Source organism: Arabidopsis lyrata (assembly GCF_000004255.2).
Source record: "Arabidopsis lyrata subsp. lyrata unplaced genomic scaffold ARALYscaffold_1, whole genome shotgun sequence".
In the NCBI taxonomy this organism is placed as follows: Eukaryota; Viridiplantae; Streptophyta; class Magnoliopsida; order Brassicales; family Brassicaceae; genus Arabidopsis; species Arabidopsis lyrata.
In genome coordinates, this window is record NW_003302555.1 from 16,548,612 (window position 1) to 16,562,937 (window position 14,326).

Genomic DNA, 14,326 nt, shown 5'->3' on the forward strand with positions numbered 1-14,326 from the left:
AGCCATCGAGTTTTGTGGTACACTGTTTCATTACCCCCACTATGATTCATATATATATAACAAAAACAAGTTGCATTCCTTCTCAAAATTTACTGAAATTGCCACTGTTTTCGAGTTTGTTGGTTCTCCGATCTCGCCGGTGTCTTCTTCTCCGGTGGATATTGAAATCCTCCGGTAGCGTTTGACTGAGCTACGGTATGATTTTCTTCTTCATTTTCTTTTGGAATTAGTCGTTGTATGGAGTGAGTAATCCACTGGTTTTGACTTAATTTGTAGAAATCAAATTTGAAAATTTCTACAGAATATGCCGGTGGTTTCTCTGGCTAAGGTTGCTACTTTCCCGGCGGTGGCCGGAGATTTAACGGTTCGTGTTCCGTTAGTTTATGGGAAACGACTCGTGACGAATCGTGTTTCTTTCGGGAAATTGAGGCGCCGGAGTTGTATAGGTCATTGTGTAAGAAGCGAATTGCAGAGTCCTCGTGTTCTAGGTTCCGTCACAGGTTTGAGATTCTGACGGTGATTTTGCTTGTTATCTGGGAAATTTGGTGATTGTTGTGTTGATGGTGATTTGCATTTGAATAGATTTAGCGTTGGATAAATCTGTGGAGAATGGTCATCTTCCCAAGGGAGATTCATGGGCTGTACACAAATTTGGAGGAACTTGTGTGGGAAATTCTGAGAGGATAAAGGATGTTGCTGATGTTGTTGTTAAGGATGACTCTGAGAGGAAGTTGGTGGTTGTGTCAGCAATGGCGAAAGTCACTGATATGATGTATGATCTTATTCACAGAGCACAGTCTCGGGATGATTCATATCTGTCTGCTTTGAGCGGTGTTCTTGAAAAGCACCGAGCAACGGCTGTTGACTTGCTTGATGGAGATGAACTCGCGAGTTTCGTGGCTCGGTTAAATGATGATATAAACAATCTCAAAGCAATGCTTCGTGCCATTTACATAGGTACTGTTTTTTTTCCCTTTGTCAATTCTCAATGCATATTGTTAGGAGGAGGTATTAAGAAATTGAATTGAATTTGTATATGTTCTTTTGAAATCTTATTCCTTTTGTTACGAACTCTTCTATCTCTGCAGCTGGTCATGCAACTGAATCTTTCTCAGACTTTGTTGTGGGTCATGGAGAGTTGTGGTCTGCTCAGATGTTAGCTGCTGTTGTGAGAAAGGTATAAAAGTCCTATATGACGTGCCGCGAGAAACTCCCTAAAGTAAAGAACTAGTTGTTCTTTTATTTTACCTTTCTCATATGCTTGTGTTGGTTTTGCTCATAGAGTGGATTGGACTGCACATGGATGGATGCAAGGGATGTCCTTGTTGTTAGTCCAACGAGCTCTAATCAAGTCGACCCTGACTTTGTGGAATCAGAAAAGAGACTGGAAAAATGGTTTACTCAGAACTCGGCAAAGATTATTATAGCAACTGGCTTCATAGCCAGTACACCACAGAACATTCCAACGACTCTCAAGAGGGATGGGAGTGACTTCTCCGCAGCTATAATGGGTGCTCTGTTTAGATCTCACCAACTCACAATCTGGACAGATGTTGATGGTGTGTACAGTGCAGATCCAAGGAAAGGTATGTGCAAGCCTCCATTTAACTGATATATAGTTAGGACTAGTTATTGAGCCATGACAGGCGTGTTTTCCTCATCATGTTTGTCTATTGTTATGCTAATGATTATGTTTTGATGCAGTTAGTGAAGCTGTTGTACTGAAGACTCTTTCTTACCAAGAGGCTTGGGAAATGGTAAATTTCCAACCTCTTGCACTTGTTTAAATGCCTGATTTTTCAGAATCGTTGTTTACACCTAACATTCATGTTCATATGCCTGCGCAGTCTTACTTTGGGGCAAACGTCTTACATCCTCGGACCATTATTCCAGTGATGAAATATGACATCCCAATTGTAATAAGGAATATTTTCAACCTCTCTGCCCCTGGAACAATGATATGTCGGCAGATTGAAGATGAAGATGGATATAAATTAGACGCTCCTGTCAAAGGGTTTGCGACGATTGACAATTTGGCTCTTGTAAACGTGGAAGGGTGAGCTAATAGTGGATATTGTGTTACACATGCGGCTGCTTATTGTATTTCTTATACAAACTCTGCATTCTCTTTATAGAACTGGAATGGCTGGTGTTCCTGGTACTGCCAGTGCCATTTTTTCTGCTGTCAAGGAAGTTGGAGCTAATGTTATTATGATCTCACAGGTTATTTAGTTCAGGTTTCTGATTTCTTTCATCGGTTATGTATTCACTTGTCAATTGTAAGTTCTTAATAAAATTATATAAATGCAGGCTAGTAGCGAGCATTCTGTGTGCTTTGCTGTACCAGAGAAGGAAGTGAAAGCTGTTTCTGAAGCATTGAACTCACGATTTCGTCAAGCTTTGGCTGGTGGCCGCCTTTCCCAGGTGCCTTTATCTCTCTCTTGTTGGTAAAAGGGTATCAAATAGCTATTCTCTTGGCAAATCAGCAGGATCCTTGTTTAGGCATCCACTATCTTTCTCAAACTGTGGTTTCATTGTTTTCATTCAGATTGAAATCATCCCTAATTGTAGCATATTAGCAGCAGTTGGCCAGAAAATGGCGAGCACTCCTGGTGTTTCTGCCACTTTTTTCAGTGCGTTAGCAAAGGTAAGCTAAGTGTAGTGTTTGCAAAGAAAATCAGAAACGGTTCATCATCCATTTCATATCTTTTTTTTCTGCTAAAAAGCTCTGCTGATACAATGCCATACCTAAATAACTGCAGGCCAATATCAACATCCGTGCTATAGCTCAAGGTTGCTCCGAGTTCAATATTACAGTAGTCGTCAAGCGTGAAGATTGCATTAGGGCATTAAGAGCTGTGCACTCAAGATTTTACCTTTCGAGAACCACTTTGGCAGTGGGAATTATAGGACCGGGATTAATTGGTGGAACCTTACTTGATCAGATTAGAGATCAGGTGAGTATCTGATGCTTATATGCGAGATTATAGTAAAATACGGATCAATGTTCAAGCTGCATCATCATCTTTATATTTCCTTTCACAGGCGGCAGTGCTCAAAGAAGAATATAAAATTGACTTGCGTGTTATAGGGATCACAGGCTCAAGTAAAATGTTGATGAGTGAATCGTAAGCCAACGAACTTGATAATGATACATAACTTCGGTGAACTTTCTACTGCTGTAATCTTTTTACACAATCGTCATCTTTTTAGGGGGATTGACTTATCAAGATGGAGAAAACTTATGAAAGAAGAAGGAGAAAAAGCTAACATGGAGAAGTTCACCCAATATGTGAAGGGAAATCATTTCATTCCAAACTCTGTTATGGTTGATTGTACGGCCGATGCTGATATCGCTAGCTGTTACTACGACTGGTTGCTACGAGGAATTCATGTGGTCACTCCGAACAAAAAGGCCAACTCTGGACCACTTGATCAGGTAAAGTGTTTGATCTTTGCTTAAATGACTGTTGGATCGGCAGCTACAAATATGTTCACCTTGAGTATATATCCATTAAGATTCCGAGATTTATGAACAGAGAGACTGATTGGTAACACTCTCCTGTAAATGCAGTATCTAAAGATCAGAGATCTTCAAAGAAAATCGTACACACATTACTTTTATGAAGCAACCGTTGGAGCTGGTCTTCCAATTATCAGCACCTTACGTGGTCTCCTCGAAACAGGGGATAAAATACTGCGAATTGAGGGAATTTTCAGGTATCTCCTCTTCGGCTTGGTACCGCAGCAATTTGTTCAGATAACACAACAACGGCCTTGCTTTGCACCTTCACACTAAAATTTTGCTTTGATGCTTTTCTGCAGTGGTACTTTAAGTTACCTCTTCAACAACTTTGTCGGCACCAGAAGCTTCAGTGAAGTTGTAGCAGAAGCAAAGCAAGCAGGTTTCACAGAACCAGATCCACGAGATGATCTATCTGGAACAGATGTTGCTAGAAAAGTAGGGTTTTTTTTGTTTCTGTCAACAAATCGAGTCAATGCACCTTGTAAATGATATTGAACCTTATAGTATCTGCTACTTCTGCAGGTAACAATCCTTGCCAGGGAATCAGGCTTAAAATTGGATCTTGAGGGCCTTCCAGTCCAGAATCTTGTGCCAAAGCCGCTACAAGTAAGTCTCTGTATAATCACACAATTAAATTCATCAACAATAAGGATAATCCTTATGACATTTCTTATTCTCTTGTTGATCACAGGCTTGTGCATCAGCAGAAGAGTTCATGGAGAAGCTACCTCAGTTTGATGAAGAATTATCCAAACAAAGAGAAGAGGCTGAAGCAGCAGGAGAAGTAAGTAGTACCTCTTAGCAAAACTATTTTAACACCCAATGTGCCGCCTTGAAAAGAACTCATTTCAGATTTTGTTGTGTTGTGTCTTTCTTTAGGTCTTGAGATACGTAGGAGTTGTAGACGCAGTAGAGAAAAAGGGAGCAGTCGAGTTGAAACGGTACAAAAAAGATCATCCGTTTGCTCAGCTCTCGGGCGCTGATAACATCATCGCTTTCACAACCAAACGGTACAAAGATCAGCCTCTAATTGTTCGTGGACCTGGTGCTGGTGCTCAAGTTACAGCCGGTGGAATCTTCAGTGACATTCTTCGCCTTGCATTCTATCTCGGGGCTCCGTCTTAAGGCACAATTGTTTCTTCTAGGAACAAATCTAATGATCAAACCCTGTTTCTACATGCTAGATCTGTAATTTGGATTCCAGAGATTTTGATTCTTATAGATGAAACCAAACGTCAAGGTAATAAAACACTCTAGGAAAAAATTGAATAAAGGCTGTTGGTATCAACACAAGCACTGAAATCCTGTCTCCTGGCTCGAATTCATCTCATTTCATATGATTTTGACCCAACCGAAACAAAATTTAGCATCAGAAACATTTCTCAATCTATACTTTCGGCAAAAAACTTCTTCTACAGCGTGAAGACTATAACCTAATCTGATATCCAATGCGGTTGAAACACTTTGTTTTGAAAATGGAACTATCTGAGATCCAATGCAGTTTAACTTCATTTGTAGAGGATCTAATAGTACTCGTCAGGGTTTTCTTTGCTTTGAATGAGAGGGACACCGTCTTCTCTCCATTTAATCCGCTCTTCGCAAATCGCAGCCACCACCTCGACATACAGCTTGTGTTCCTGAGCCCAAAATGGAAAAAAAAGGAAGCAAATGAAATCTTCTGAACTGTGAAATGTATTGTTCAAAACTATTCTTTAGTAGTACCTCATGAAGAACCCTTTTAGCCAATTCTTCTGGTGTATCATTAGCAATCACACGGACTGCACTTTGAGCAAGTATCCGACCTGTATCGTACTCCTCATTGACAAAGTGAATTGTGGGACCTGAATATCTACGGAAAGAAAAACCGTTGAATGTTTTCTTGCGCAAAAGAAAAGGAAACAAAAAAACTACACATCTGTAACATTGTATTACCTAGCTCCCGATTTTAGAACAGCTTTATGCACTCTTATACCATACAGACCTTTGCCTCCAAAAGCCGGAAGAAGAGCAGGATGAATATTTAGAATCCGTTTAGGAAATGCTTGGACAAGCTCGACCGGTATAAGTTTCAAATAACCAGCTAGAAGAACAAAGTCTACCCCATATTTCCTGTTCATCAAGCAAATGTGAAGAGACAGTGAACTTTCAACAACGCCTTAAGACATTCACTTCAAGGGTAAAGATACAAATAAAGATGGAGAGAGAGAGAGAGAGAGATGCTAACCTAAGTACATCTACAAGCTCTGAAGGAGAGAGTCCATCGAATGGTTCTCGCTTCGCTTTAGGGAATACTAAAACAGGAATTCCATTACTTCTTGCATACTCAGCACCTCCACAATCTAAATTGATGAACTTAAGCAAGTAAGTATTGCAGGGTTTTCAAAAATAACAAAATCAAAACTCCGAATCAATTCACATTACACAAAATAGAGCTATTCGAATTCCACTAACTAATCAGTCATATATTAGCAGTTCTTTTCTGATCAATTAACTTTTAAGAACCAAAACACACATAAACTAGAATTGAAACTTAGGAAGACCAAAATCAATAACTTGAAGAAGAAAGGTGATACCTTTTTTGTTAGTGACCAACAAAACAACATCCCCATTAACAGAACCATCACTGCATCCCTCATGAATCTTCCTGAAATTCGAACCACCTCCCGAAACAAACACAGCAAGTTTCTTCCTTTTTGGTTCGTCTCTCGAACCATCGACCTCCGCTACTATCTTTGGAGCAAACGAAACAGCTTTTACAAGCGGTCCAATCCTCATCGCAAATCTGCCTGCGTGACATGAGAAAGAGAAAGAGAGAACATTCCGGGGAGGTGTAAACGGAGCAATCGAGGTTTCACGGGTCTTCAACGGCGAATTCACCGGGAAGTTGAATTGACTCGAGAACAAAACCCGTGATTCCATTCCGACGGTCTAATCGGAGGTTTTTGTTGACTGCTCCTCGGAGACTTTTTTGAGGTTCTGCTTTAAGAAAACACCGTGCCGTCTCAATATAATTCTATCCTACTGCATGCCGTTTTTATCTTACAAAAACAACAGCGCTAACCTAGTAACCTGTGAGAGAGAGAGAGAGAGGAGGAATCAAATCAATCACCCGTAATTCAATTTCCGGTTCAATCCGGCTATCTCCAATTAACTACGATATCACAAGGCCCATTGGCCCAACAAGGCCCAATTTAAACGAAGCGGTTCATGAACAAAAAAAGATCTTCTTCCTCTTCACTCCGATTTCTCCTACGGTCTCTTTCTCTCTCTGAGAAATCGAGAGACTAATATTTGTCACCTGAAATTTGTTCCCTGGAAAATCGTTCGTTTGGTGTTTCTTCGTCGCAGTCTTCTTCTCAGGTACACTTTTTCTTCTAACCCCTTTTGGTTCTGTGAATCGGTCGTTTTCTTGTGCGTTGTTTTGTCATTTTCAATGCTTGAATTTGTATCAAGATTATGTTTTTTCGTAGCTGTAGATTTCCAAGATTTTCTTATAAACAAGAACAAAGAAATGGCTCTAGTACATTTTTGCTTTTATCGCCGATAATACGGCTTATTACGAGAGCATTTTGCAAATCGTTGTAGACGTATGATTTTGTTTTTTTGAGGTTTCGAGATTGCTTTGATTGCTAGAAAAATCTGAACTTGTGTCATTGGCTTCGTTGTACAGAAACTAGGGATCCCATTGCTCCGAGTGGTGACGTTTGGTACAGATTCTGGTTCTGTTGTTTGTGGAGTGTTAGAGAATGAGCTCTCAAGTCAGGAGAGATCGGAGAGAGAGGCAAAGATTCACTCCTCAAACTACGCAACAAACATGGGTTCCAAGAGGAACTTCCTCGACCTCTGTGGTTGTAAACGAGACTACCTTTCCTTTCGACGCGAATACAAATTTTGGAAGCCTTGATGCTGGTGCTAGACCCGGTCCTGTTTATCAGCAAAGGCAGCACTATGAGTCTGGCCCTCTGCTTAATAACCCGCAACAAAGGAGTAATGTCTTGGGTCCTCCTCCTTTTAACCGTCAAAGGAGGAATAATGGTTCGAGAACTGTGCCGGATAACCGTCAGAGAGGTGGTTCTAGGGGTCGCTTGGTCCAGACTGTGAATGAGGGAACAGGGTTGGATAAAGAAAGGAGTGGGCATAAAGAGAATACTGTGTTGACAAACCCAAATCTGCCTCAACTTTTGCAAGAGATACAGGATAAGCTAATGAAAGGTTCTATTGAGTGTATGATTTGTTATGATATGGTTAGGCGGTCTGCTAATATTTGGTCTTGCTCCAGTTGTTACTCCATATTCCATCTGAACTGTATCAAGAAATGGGCTCGAGCGCCAACTTCGGTGGATTTGTTGGCGGATAAAAACCAAGGTAGTAATTGGAGATGTCCAGGTTGTCAGTTTGTTCAGTTGACATCGTCAAAGGATATACAGTATCGATGCTTTTGTGGAAAGAGGAAAGACCCACCTAGTGATCCATATTTGACTCCTCACTCTTGTGGAGATATATGTGGGAAGCCGCTGGAGAAAGAGTTTGCAACAGCTGCGATGGCTAACGAAAATACTTGTCCTCATGTTTGTGTATTGCAGTGTCATCCCGGTCCATGCCCTCCATGTAAGGCATTTGCCCCACCTCGTAACTGTCCTTGCGGTAAGAAGATGATCAGAACCAGATGCTCCGAAAGAAAATCTAATCATACTTGTGGGCAGAGTTGCGATAAGCTTCTTTATTGTGGCCGTCATCGATGTGAAAGGGCATGTCATGTGGGGGCTTGTGATCCATGTCAGGTACAAGTCAATGCCTCCTGCTTTTGCAAGCAAACAGTGGAGAGTGTAATCTGTGGTGACATGAATGTGAAGGGAGAGGTGAAAGCAGAAGATGGCGTGTTTTCATGCAAATTGAACTGTAGAAAACAGCTTGAGTGTGGTAACCATTACTGTCGTGATGTTTGCCATCCTGGGCCTTGTGGGGACTGTGAGTTCCTGCCTAGTAGAATTAAGTCATGCTATTGTGGAAAAACGAGTTTGGAAGAGGAGAGGCGGAGTTGCCTTGATCCAATTCCTTCTTGCTCGAACATATGCAGCAAGTTTCTTCCATGTGGCCTGCATAACTGCAAAGAAATGTGCCATTCAGGTGGTTGTTCGCCTTGTTTAGTCCAAGTGCGCCAAAAATGTCGGTGCGGCTCAACATCTCGGACTGTGGAATGCTACAAGACAGTTTTAGAGACAGAGAAGTTCATTTGCGCTAAACCATGTGGCCGTAAGAAAAACTGTGGGAGGCATAGATGTAATGAGCGGTGCTGCCCTCTCCTGAACCATCCAAAGAATGATGATCTCTCAGGCGATTTTTTTGATCTCCACTTTTGCCATATACCTTGTGGAAAGAGGCTAAGGTGCGGACAGCATTCCTGTGAAACTCTCTGTCACACTGGTCATTGTCCTCCTTGCCTCGAGATGATTTTCACTGATCTTGCATGTGCTTGTGGGAAAACTTCGATACCTCCTCCATTACCATGTGGAACGCCTGTCCCGAGTTGTCAGCTTCCTTGCTCGGTTCCTCAGCCTTGTGGCCATTCCGCTACACATGGTTGCCATTTTGGAGACTGCATGCCTTGTTCAGTACCCATGGAGAAGAAATGCATTGGTGGTCATGTGGTTCTCAGGAACATACCGTGTGGGTTAAAAGACATTAGATGTAACAAAATATGCGGAAAGACAAGGTGTTGTGGCATGCATGCTTGTGCCAGGGCGTGTCACTCTAAACCATGTGACAATGGTGGTAACGCATCTGTAACTGGTCTGCGTGTTACTTGCGGTCAGACGTGTGGTGCTCCTAGAAGAGACTGCAGACACACTTGTGCAGCACTGTGCCATCCTTCTGCGCCTTGTCCTGATCAGAGATGTGAGTTTCCACTCAAAATTGCTTGTTCATGTGGTCGCATAACAGCTACCATCCCTTGTGATGTCGGAGGAAGTGCTGGTGGTTTTAGCGGTGACTCTATCTATGAAACCTCCATTTTGCAGAAGCTTCCAGTGCCGCTCCAACCTGTCGAGTCAAATGGGAATAGGATTCCTCTTGGGCAGAGAAAGCTTACTTGTGATGAAGAGTGTGCTAAGGTGGAACGTAAACGGGTTCTTCAAGATGCATTTGATATCACTCCTCCAAGTTTAGACGCTTTACATTTTGATGAGAATACTGCCATGACTGAGATCATTTCAGATCTTTATAGACGTGACCCTAAGTGGGTGCTAGCAGTTGAGGAGCGATGCAAGTTCTTGGTACTTGGAAAAGCCAGAGGTAGCACAAGTAGTTCCCTAAAGCTCCATATCTTCTGTACTATGGAAAAGGATAAAAGAGATGCAGTACGGTTGATAGCTGAGAGGTGGAAACTTGCTGTAAGCAATGCTGGGTGGGAACCAAAACGCTTTGCAGTGGTTTACGTTACACAGAAGTCAAAACCCCCTACAAGGATCATTGGAGTCAAAGGTGTTGCCTCCGCAGGCGGGCCCCACGCACCAGCCTTTGATCCACTGGTTGATATGGATCCTCGACTCGTGGTTTGTTTTTCTGATCTCCCAAGGGAAGCTAATATCAGTGCCTTGGTTCTGAGATTTGGAGGCGAATGCGAGCTTGTTTGGTTGAATGACAAGAATGCATTAGCCGTCTTCCACGATCCACTTCGAGCAGCCACTGCCATGAGAAGACTTGAACACGGTTCTGCGTACCAAGGAGCGGTAGTTGTTGTACAGAACCAAGGACAATCTCCGTCTCTTAGTAACGCATGGGGAATACCAGGCAGCTCGGTTAAGAGAGGAAATCCATGGCATAAGGCAGTGATTAAGGAATCAGATGACTCTTGGGGAATAGAAGATTCTCCCATTGGAGGTTCTATGTTGAAATCAGCAAAGGATAACGCTTTGATCACTCCTTTAGTCAACCGTTGGAGCGTTCTCGAGTCAGATAAGACTGTTTCAGTGGAGCCGCTAGCTCAGACCGAAGGGACAAGTAGTTCGAAAGCTGCTGGTAAAGAACCGGAAGAGACCGCAGTGGTTGATGATTGGGAGAAAGTATGCGAATGAGTGGAGAAGATAAAACGCCAATGCAGTTTCTCTGTGAGTACTTAAATTTTTTTGCTTTTGACTATTGGACTAGTGGAGCTTCATTCACTTGTGGTGTTCTTTCACTTCGGAGCTCAAAAACAGAGGATCGTTTATTTAGATTGGTCAACTTCTTTTGAAGCTTTTTATGTTTTGAAAACTTTTCTCGAAACCCGTAGTTTATGTTGAAATTTTACTCATATGATATGAGACTCTCTGAATCAAAAAAGAATCTTTGTTGGGTTAGCCTAGTAGTGAATATTGATTACTTTTGTGGAAGAGACCAATTTCGACTGCAACAAAGCTTTTTCCGTTACTGTTATCATTGTGTTAAATATTAGTTTTACATCAAACCACAGGACGAACTTAATCTACACAGATGACCAAAGGAATCAGACATAAAATAGGTTTCACCTTTGAAAGTGACTTGAGATTCAATAGTAGAAGAGTGTCAAGTGGTTTTAACTTTTAAGAAACATAACTTTGTTTGATTCTTATTCAGATTAAGAGCAACAAGTTGTCGATATATGCTTTGCCTTTCGTTGGCCATTCAAGCATTTTTTATAACTTTGTCTCTCCAACTAAAGAAAAGTCAGGTTTTTGGGTAATATTCTTATATCTCCCTTCTTCTGTCACAATCTTTTCTTTGTTTTTCGACATGAGAAAATAAAGTCTATATAAATTCCATTTCGAGAGATTTGGTATTGTTGTTTTTAGTGTAAAAAGGAAGAAAAAAAATCAGAAAATGTCTTCACCAAAGAGTTCACACCATAAGGCAGACTCCAAAATGGAACAAGATGTGAGTTTCTTTGTTTATTTTCTCTGCTCTTGAAGATAATTTGCGACATCTTTTTAAATATGAAACAACAAAACTGTGATTATAAATGTTTATCTTGCTTTTGTCATTTTTATTGTTAATTTGGGCAGAGCAATAGAAAAGCATGGATTTTACAACCGAGTGGTCTTAACTTTGTCTGGGGAGGTGACTCGAGATATTGGGTTATCCCTAAAGAACCAAGGTGCCTTCCGATTCATTTCGACTTAACCGATAAACCAAACTTTGGGCTTACTGATACCAAAAGTCTTAAACTGATTCATTTGATTGTTGGTTTTAGGATGCCTGCTGAGCTGAAGATGGTGAGTTGGCTAGAAGTAACCGGTTGTTTTGAGAAGATTGAACCCGCTAAAACATACCGAATCGGTTTTAAAATCTCGTTTAAAACGGATGCGACCGGTTGGGATGAAGCCCCACTTTTCATGTCTGCTAAAATCGGGAAGAAAGGCAAGACGGTGTGGAAACGAATCAAATCCGTTAACCAGAACTTTGGTAAACTGATAGACGGATCAGAACCCATCAATATACCTGACGAGTCCGATGGCCAGTTCGAAATCTCGGTTAGTCCAGCATCGCTTAACCAAGATACTATGCTTCAGTTTGGTCTGTATGAAGTGTGGACTGGACGATGGAAGACCGGTTTGTTGATCCATGAAGCCTTTGTTCACGAAGTATAAAGAGATCATTGTCGACTTTCATACTAGGAACACAAAACTTTATACCTCAAATTTGGTCGATTTAGTTCTAAATAAACGAGCTTTAGATCATAATAATGTAATCTTATACCTCTTTGAACAAGTCTTAAAGCTCTGTATGATACTCTTCAGGTTTAAACCACAGCGAGAAATCGATTCCTTTCGACTTCAAATTCTCAGTTGCGGGTGCAATTCTCTCCAGAAGCTACACCGATTAGACAAGAAACATGTTAGACCTGATCTCTAAGCATAACATATGAAAAGCATTAAACAAAAACATTAACAGTTGATGAAACCTTGGAGTGAAGAACGCCGTTGGAAACCAAAACAGACCTATCAAACACAGAAAACTTCCCTCCGTCCATCCGAGTCACAGCTCCTCCAGCTTCCTCAACTATCTGTGTCCAAATTCAGACATGGATTAAGCTCTACAACATAAGTAGTTTAATAAGAAAATAAAAACAAGAAGGATGAAGAAGATTACAAGAACACCAGCAGCCATGTCCCATGGCTTTAGACGGTACTCCCAATATGATTCCGCAATCCCAAGTGCCACATGACACATGTCAACTGCTGCAGCACCGAGTCTTCGCACTCCCCGACTCACATCAGTAAACTCTTTGAACAGATCCATGTTAGTACTCCATGCATCATCATGTTCATAACCAAACCCTGTGATAAGAAGTGCTCTCTCCACCTACATTCAAACCCGAATAGATATGCAATAAAACCAAAACCATTGCACACACCATGTCGAAACTAAGTTGGATTCCGGATAAGTTCCTTACAGCATCAGTTTCACTGACATGAATTTTTTGCCCGTTACACAATGCTCCACCACCTGAGAAATGAATTAGTTAGAAAAGTCTTAAATACAGAACCGAACTAGACAAACATTACCTTCTCACATTGTACCTGCTGTTGCAGAAAAGGTTCGAGTGTTCCAACACATCGGACCACCGACAAACTCAACCTGCATGACCAGATTTTTTTGGTTTTTTAACTTATCTATTGATCAAAGAATCAGTAGAGAGGAACTGTAATCAGTCAAGTATATATTGGATGTACCACAGAAGCAGCGGCGGGGTTTCCACGATACAGAACACCGACAGAAACAGCAAAACTGGGATATCCATGAGCAAAATTTGTTGTTCCATCTATGCATAAAAGGAATTAAGAGACTATTACTAAAAATCTCAGAGATTCCACAAAACACATGAAAAAAAAAAGGCAATGAGATTTGTAAAGAGAGCAAAACCTAGAGGATCAATGCACCAGAGGTAATCAGAAGACGAATCGCCGATAATACCACCTTCTTCACCAAGAATAAGATGATCACTAAAATTCTTCTTCACTACTTCCAAAATAGCAGCCTCGCTTGCTTTATCAGTACTGCAAATTCACCAAATACTAACACTTTAATAGCTTCAAGCACTGAAGTCAACATAAACATAGTTAAAACCTCAATCTACAAAAGCTAACAACTTTTAAAAGCTGAAGAAGTCCTTACTCAGTTACTAAGTCACTGAGACCTTTATAAGTGATATTCCTTGGCTTATTTACAGCTTCCATAACCACCTGAAACCAGATGATTCAATTCAAGTTAGGTTTTTTATTCTTCTCCTTCTGCTCTATGATCCCAAGAACTTGATTCTAGTACTACTTAACACAATTTCGACTCTCAGCAAGAGTTTTTGTTCAAATTCAGATTTTGTATTGTAAAGAGATGAAATTTCGAACCTCAGCGCCGGTTTTAGCGGCGAGTTCAACGACTTCAAGGAGAAGTGCCGGCGATATAGTTCCGGTGGATTTAGCTCCGATTCTAGGATAATGCGTCTGATCAGAAATCTCAGACACAAGAGCTTTTGTTTGAAGTCTTGAAGTGGACTTGAAGCTGTTAGACAAAATCGTCGAACACCCATGTCGGAAATTTCTGTTTGATGTCCGGCATGAAAATGGGTTCTGCAGCGGAAGAGATGATCTGGGTAAGTGAGAGATTCTCATTGACATGCTTCCCATTGCTGGTGTCGCCGGAGGATTTTCTCAGTTGCCCAAAATCAAATTCTTATTTTTTTTTTTTTTTGTTGTTGTAAATTTTGGTTTTTGGTTTTATATCAACGTGAATGGATGGACATGAGAGAGTCCAAAAAGCTGCTGATAGACTCAATATCTTCAACTA

The 14,326-nt window shown here is 41.1% G+C and overlaps 5 protein-coding genes across 8 annotated transcripts; 3 read left to right on the top strand and 2 right to left on the bottom strand.

The window, feature by feature from the left end:
- The first annotated feature begins 73 nt into the window (after positions 1 to 73).
- On the top strand, positions 74 to 4,816 carry LOC9327186 (bifunctional aspartokinase/homoserine dehydrogenase 1, chloroplastic). 2 transcript variants are annotated; one of them, XM_021011767.1, is made up of 18 exons: positions 74 to 195; positions 277 to 500; positions 583 to 957; positions 1,089 to 1,177; positions 1,283 to 1,586; positions 1,705 to 1,757; positions 1,848 to 2,056; positions 2,136 to 2,223; positions 2,311 to 2,424; positions 2,549 to 2,647; positions 2,763 to 2,957; positions 3,046 to 3,128; positions 3,214 to 3,439; positions 3,575 to 3,720; positions 3,826 to 3,961; positions 4,049 to 4,132; positions 4,218 to 4,310; positions 4,406 to 4,816. In XM_021011767.1, the coding sequence occupies exons 2-18, from the start codon at positions 305 to 307 to the stop codon at positions 4,649 to 4,651; spliced, it is 2,736 nt and encodes a 911-aa protein (XP_020867426.1). In that variant the 5' UTR covers positions 74 to 195; positions 277 to 304; the 3' UTR covers positions 4,652 to 4,816. The 2 variants fall into 2 exon arrangements, with proteins under 2 accessions (XP_020867426.1, XP_020867425.1); XM_021011766.1 differs by having other exon boundaries at positions 302 to 500.
- A 72-nt stretch (positions 4,817 to 4,888) lies between these two features.
- LOC9327187 (phosphoribosylglycinamide formyltransferase, chloroplastic) lies at positions 4,889 to 6,530 on the bottom strand. Its single transcript, XM_021011768.1, has 5 exons — positions 6,100 to 6,530; positions 5,751 to 5,865; positions 5,459 to 5,635; positions 5,249 to 5,375; positions 4,889 to 5,163 (listed from the first exon to the last, which is right to left on the bottom strand). Exons 1-5 carry the CDS (start codon positions 6,443 to 6,445, stop codon positions 5,050 to 5,052), a joined length of 879 nt encoding a protein of 292 aa, XP_020867427.1. The 5' UTR covers positions 6,446 to 6,530; the 3' UTR covers positions 4,889 to 5,049.
- Positions 6,531 to 6,740: 210 nt separating this feature from the next.
- Positions 6,741 to 10,868, top strand: LOC110224692 (NF-X1-type zinc finger protein NFXL1-like). The gene is made up of 2 exons (XM_021011318.1): positions 6,741 to 6,886; positions 7,197 to 10,868. The coding sequence occupies exon 2, from the start codon at positions 7,273 to 7,275 to the stop codon at positions 10,597 to 10,599; it is 3,327 nt and encodes a 1,108-aa protein (XP_020866977.1). The 5' UTR covers positions 6,741 to 6,886; positions 7,197 to 7,272; the 3' UTR covers positions 10,600 to 10,868.
- Positions 10,869 to 11,028: 160 nt separating this feature from the next.
- LOC9329893 (protein PHLOEM PROTEIN 2-LIKE A9) lies at positions 11,029 to 12,313 on the top strand. Of its 2 annotated transcripts, XM_021011322.1 has the most exons (3): positions 11,029 to 11,416; positions 11,545 to 11,636; positions 11,733 to 12,313. In XM_021011322.1, the coding sequence occupies exons 1-3, from the start codon at positions 11,363 to 11,365 to the stop codon at positions 12,127 to 12,129; spliced, it is 543 nt and encodes a 180-aa protein (XP_020866981.1). In that variant the 5' UTR covers positions 11,029 to 11,362; the 3' UTR covers positions 12,130 to 12,313. The 2 variants fall into 2 exon arrangements, with proteins under 2 accessions (XP_020866981.1, XP_020866980.1); XM_021011321.1 differs by having other exon boundaries at positions 11,545 to 12,313.
- On the bottom strand, positions 12,019 to 14,244 carry LOC9327188 (phosphatase IMPL1, chloroplastic). 2 transcript variants are annotated; one of them, XM_021011319.1, is made up of 10 exons: positions 13,888 to 14,244; positions 13,658 to 13,725; positions 13,406 to 13,539; positions 13,216 to 13,304; positions 13,063 to 13,120; positions 12,936 to 12,988; positions 12,632 to 12,844; positions 12,444 to 12,545; positions 12,239 to 12,352; positions 12,019 to 12,110 (listed from the first exon to the last, which is right to left on the bottom strand). In XM_021011319.1, exons 1-9 carry the CDS (start codon positions 14,164 to 14,166, stop codon positions 12,254 to 12,256), a joined length of 1,095 nt encoding a protein of 364 aa, XP_020866978.1. In that variant the 5' UTR covers positions 14,167 to 14,244; the 3' UTR covers positions 12,019 to 12,110; positions 12,239 to 12,253. The 2 variants fall into 2 exon arrangements, with proteins under 2 accessions (XP_020866978.1, XP_002893832.1); XM_002893786.2 differs by lacking the exon at positions 12,019 to 12,110 and having other exon boundaries at positions 12,146 to 12,352; positions 13,888 to 14,243.
- Between the last annotated feature and the right edge of the window lie 82 nt (positions 14,245 to 14,326).

Coding starts and splice junctions, on each gene's coding strand:
- LOC9327186 (XM_021011767.1), top strand. CDS start 305: ATGCCGGTGGTTTCTCTGGCTAAGGTTGCTACTTTCCCGGCGGTGGCC. Junction 1,587..1,704: donor CAGTGCAGATCCAAGGAAAG/GTATGTGCAAGC, acceptor GTTTTGATGCAG/TTAGTGAAGCTGTTGTACTG. Junction 2,425..2,548: donor CTGGTGGCCGCCTTTCCCAG/GTGCCTTTATCT, acceptor GTTTTCATTCAG/ATTGAAATCATCCCTAATTG.
- LOC9327187 (XM_021011768.1), bottom strand. CDS start 6,445: ATGGAATCACGGGTTTTGTTCTCGAGTCAATTCAACTTCCCGGTGAAT. Junction 5,636..5,750: donor GAGCTTGTAGATGTACTTAG/GTTAGCATCTCT, acceptor CTTGATGAACAG/GAAATATGGGGTAGACTTTG. Junction 5,164..5,248: donor CTAAAAGGGTTCTTCATGAG/GTACTACTAAAG, acceptor TTTTGGGCTCAG/GAACACAAGCTGTATGTCGA.
- LOC110224692 (XM_021011318.1), top strand. CDS start 7,273: ATGAGCTCTCAAGTCAGGAGAGATCGGAGAGAGAGGCAAAGATTCACT.
- LOC9329893 (XM_021011321.1), top strand. CDS start 11,363: ATGTCTTCACCAAAGAGTTCACACCATAAGGCAGACTCCAAAATGGAA. Junction 11,417..11,544: donor ACTCCAAAATGGAACAAGAT/GTGAGTTTCTTT, acceptor TAATTTGGGCAG/AGCAATAGAAAAGCATGGAT.
- LOC9327188 (XM_021011319.1), bottom strand. CDS start 14,166: ATGGGAAGCATGTCAATGAGAATCTCTCACTTACCCAGATCATCTCTT. Junction 13,540..13,657: donor CTCAGTGACTTAGTAACTGA/GTAAGGACTTCT, acceptor GTGAATTTGCAG/TACTGATAAAGCAAGCGAGG. Junction 12,989..13,062: donor AACCTTTTCTGCAACAGCAG/GTACAATGTGAG, acceptor TTCATTTCTCAG/GTGGTGGAGCATTGTGTAAC.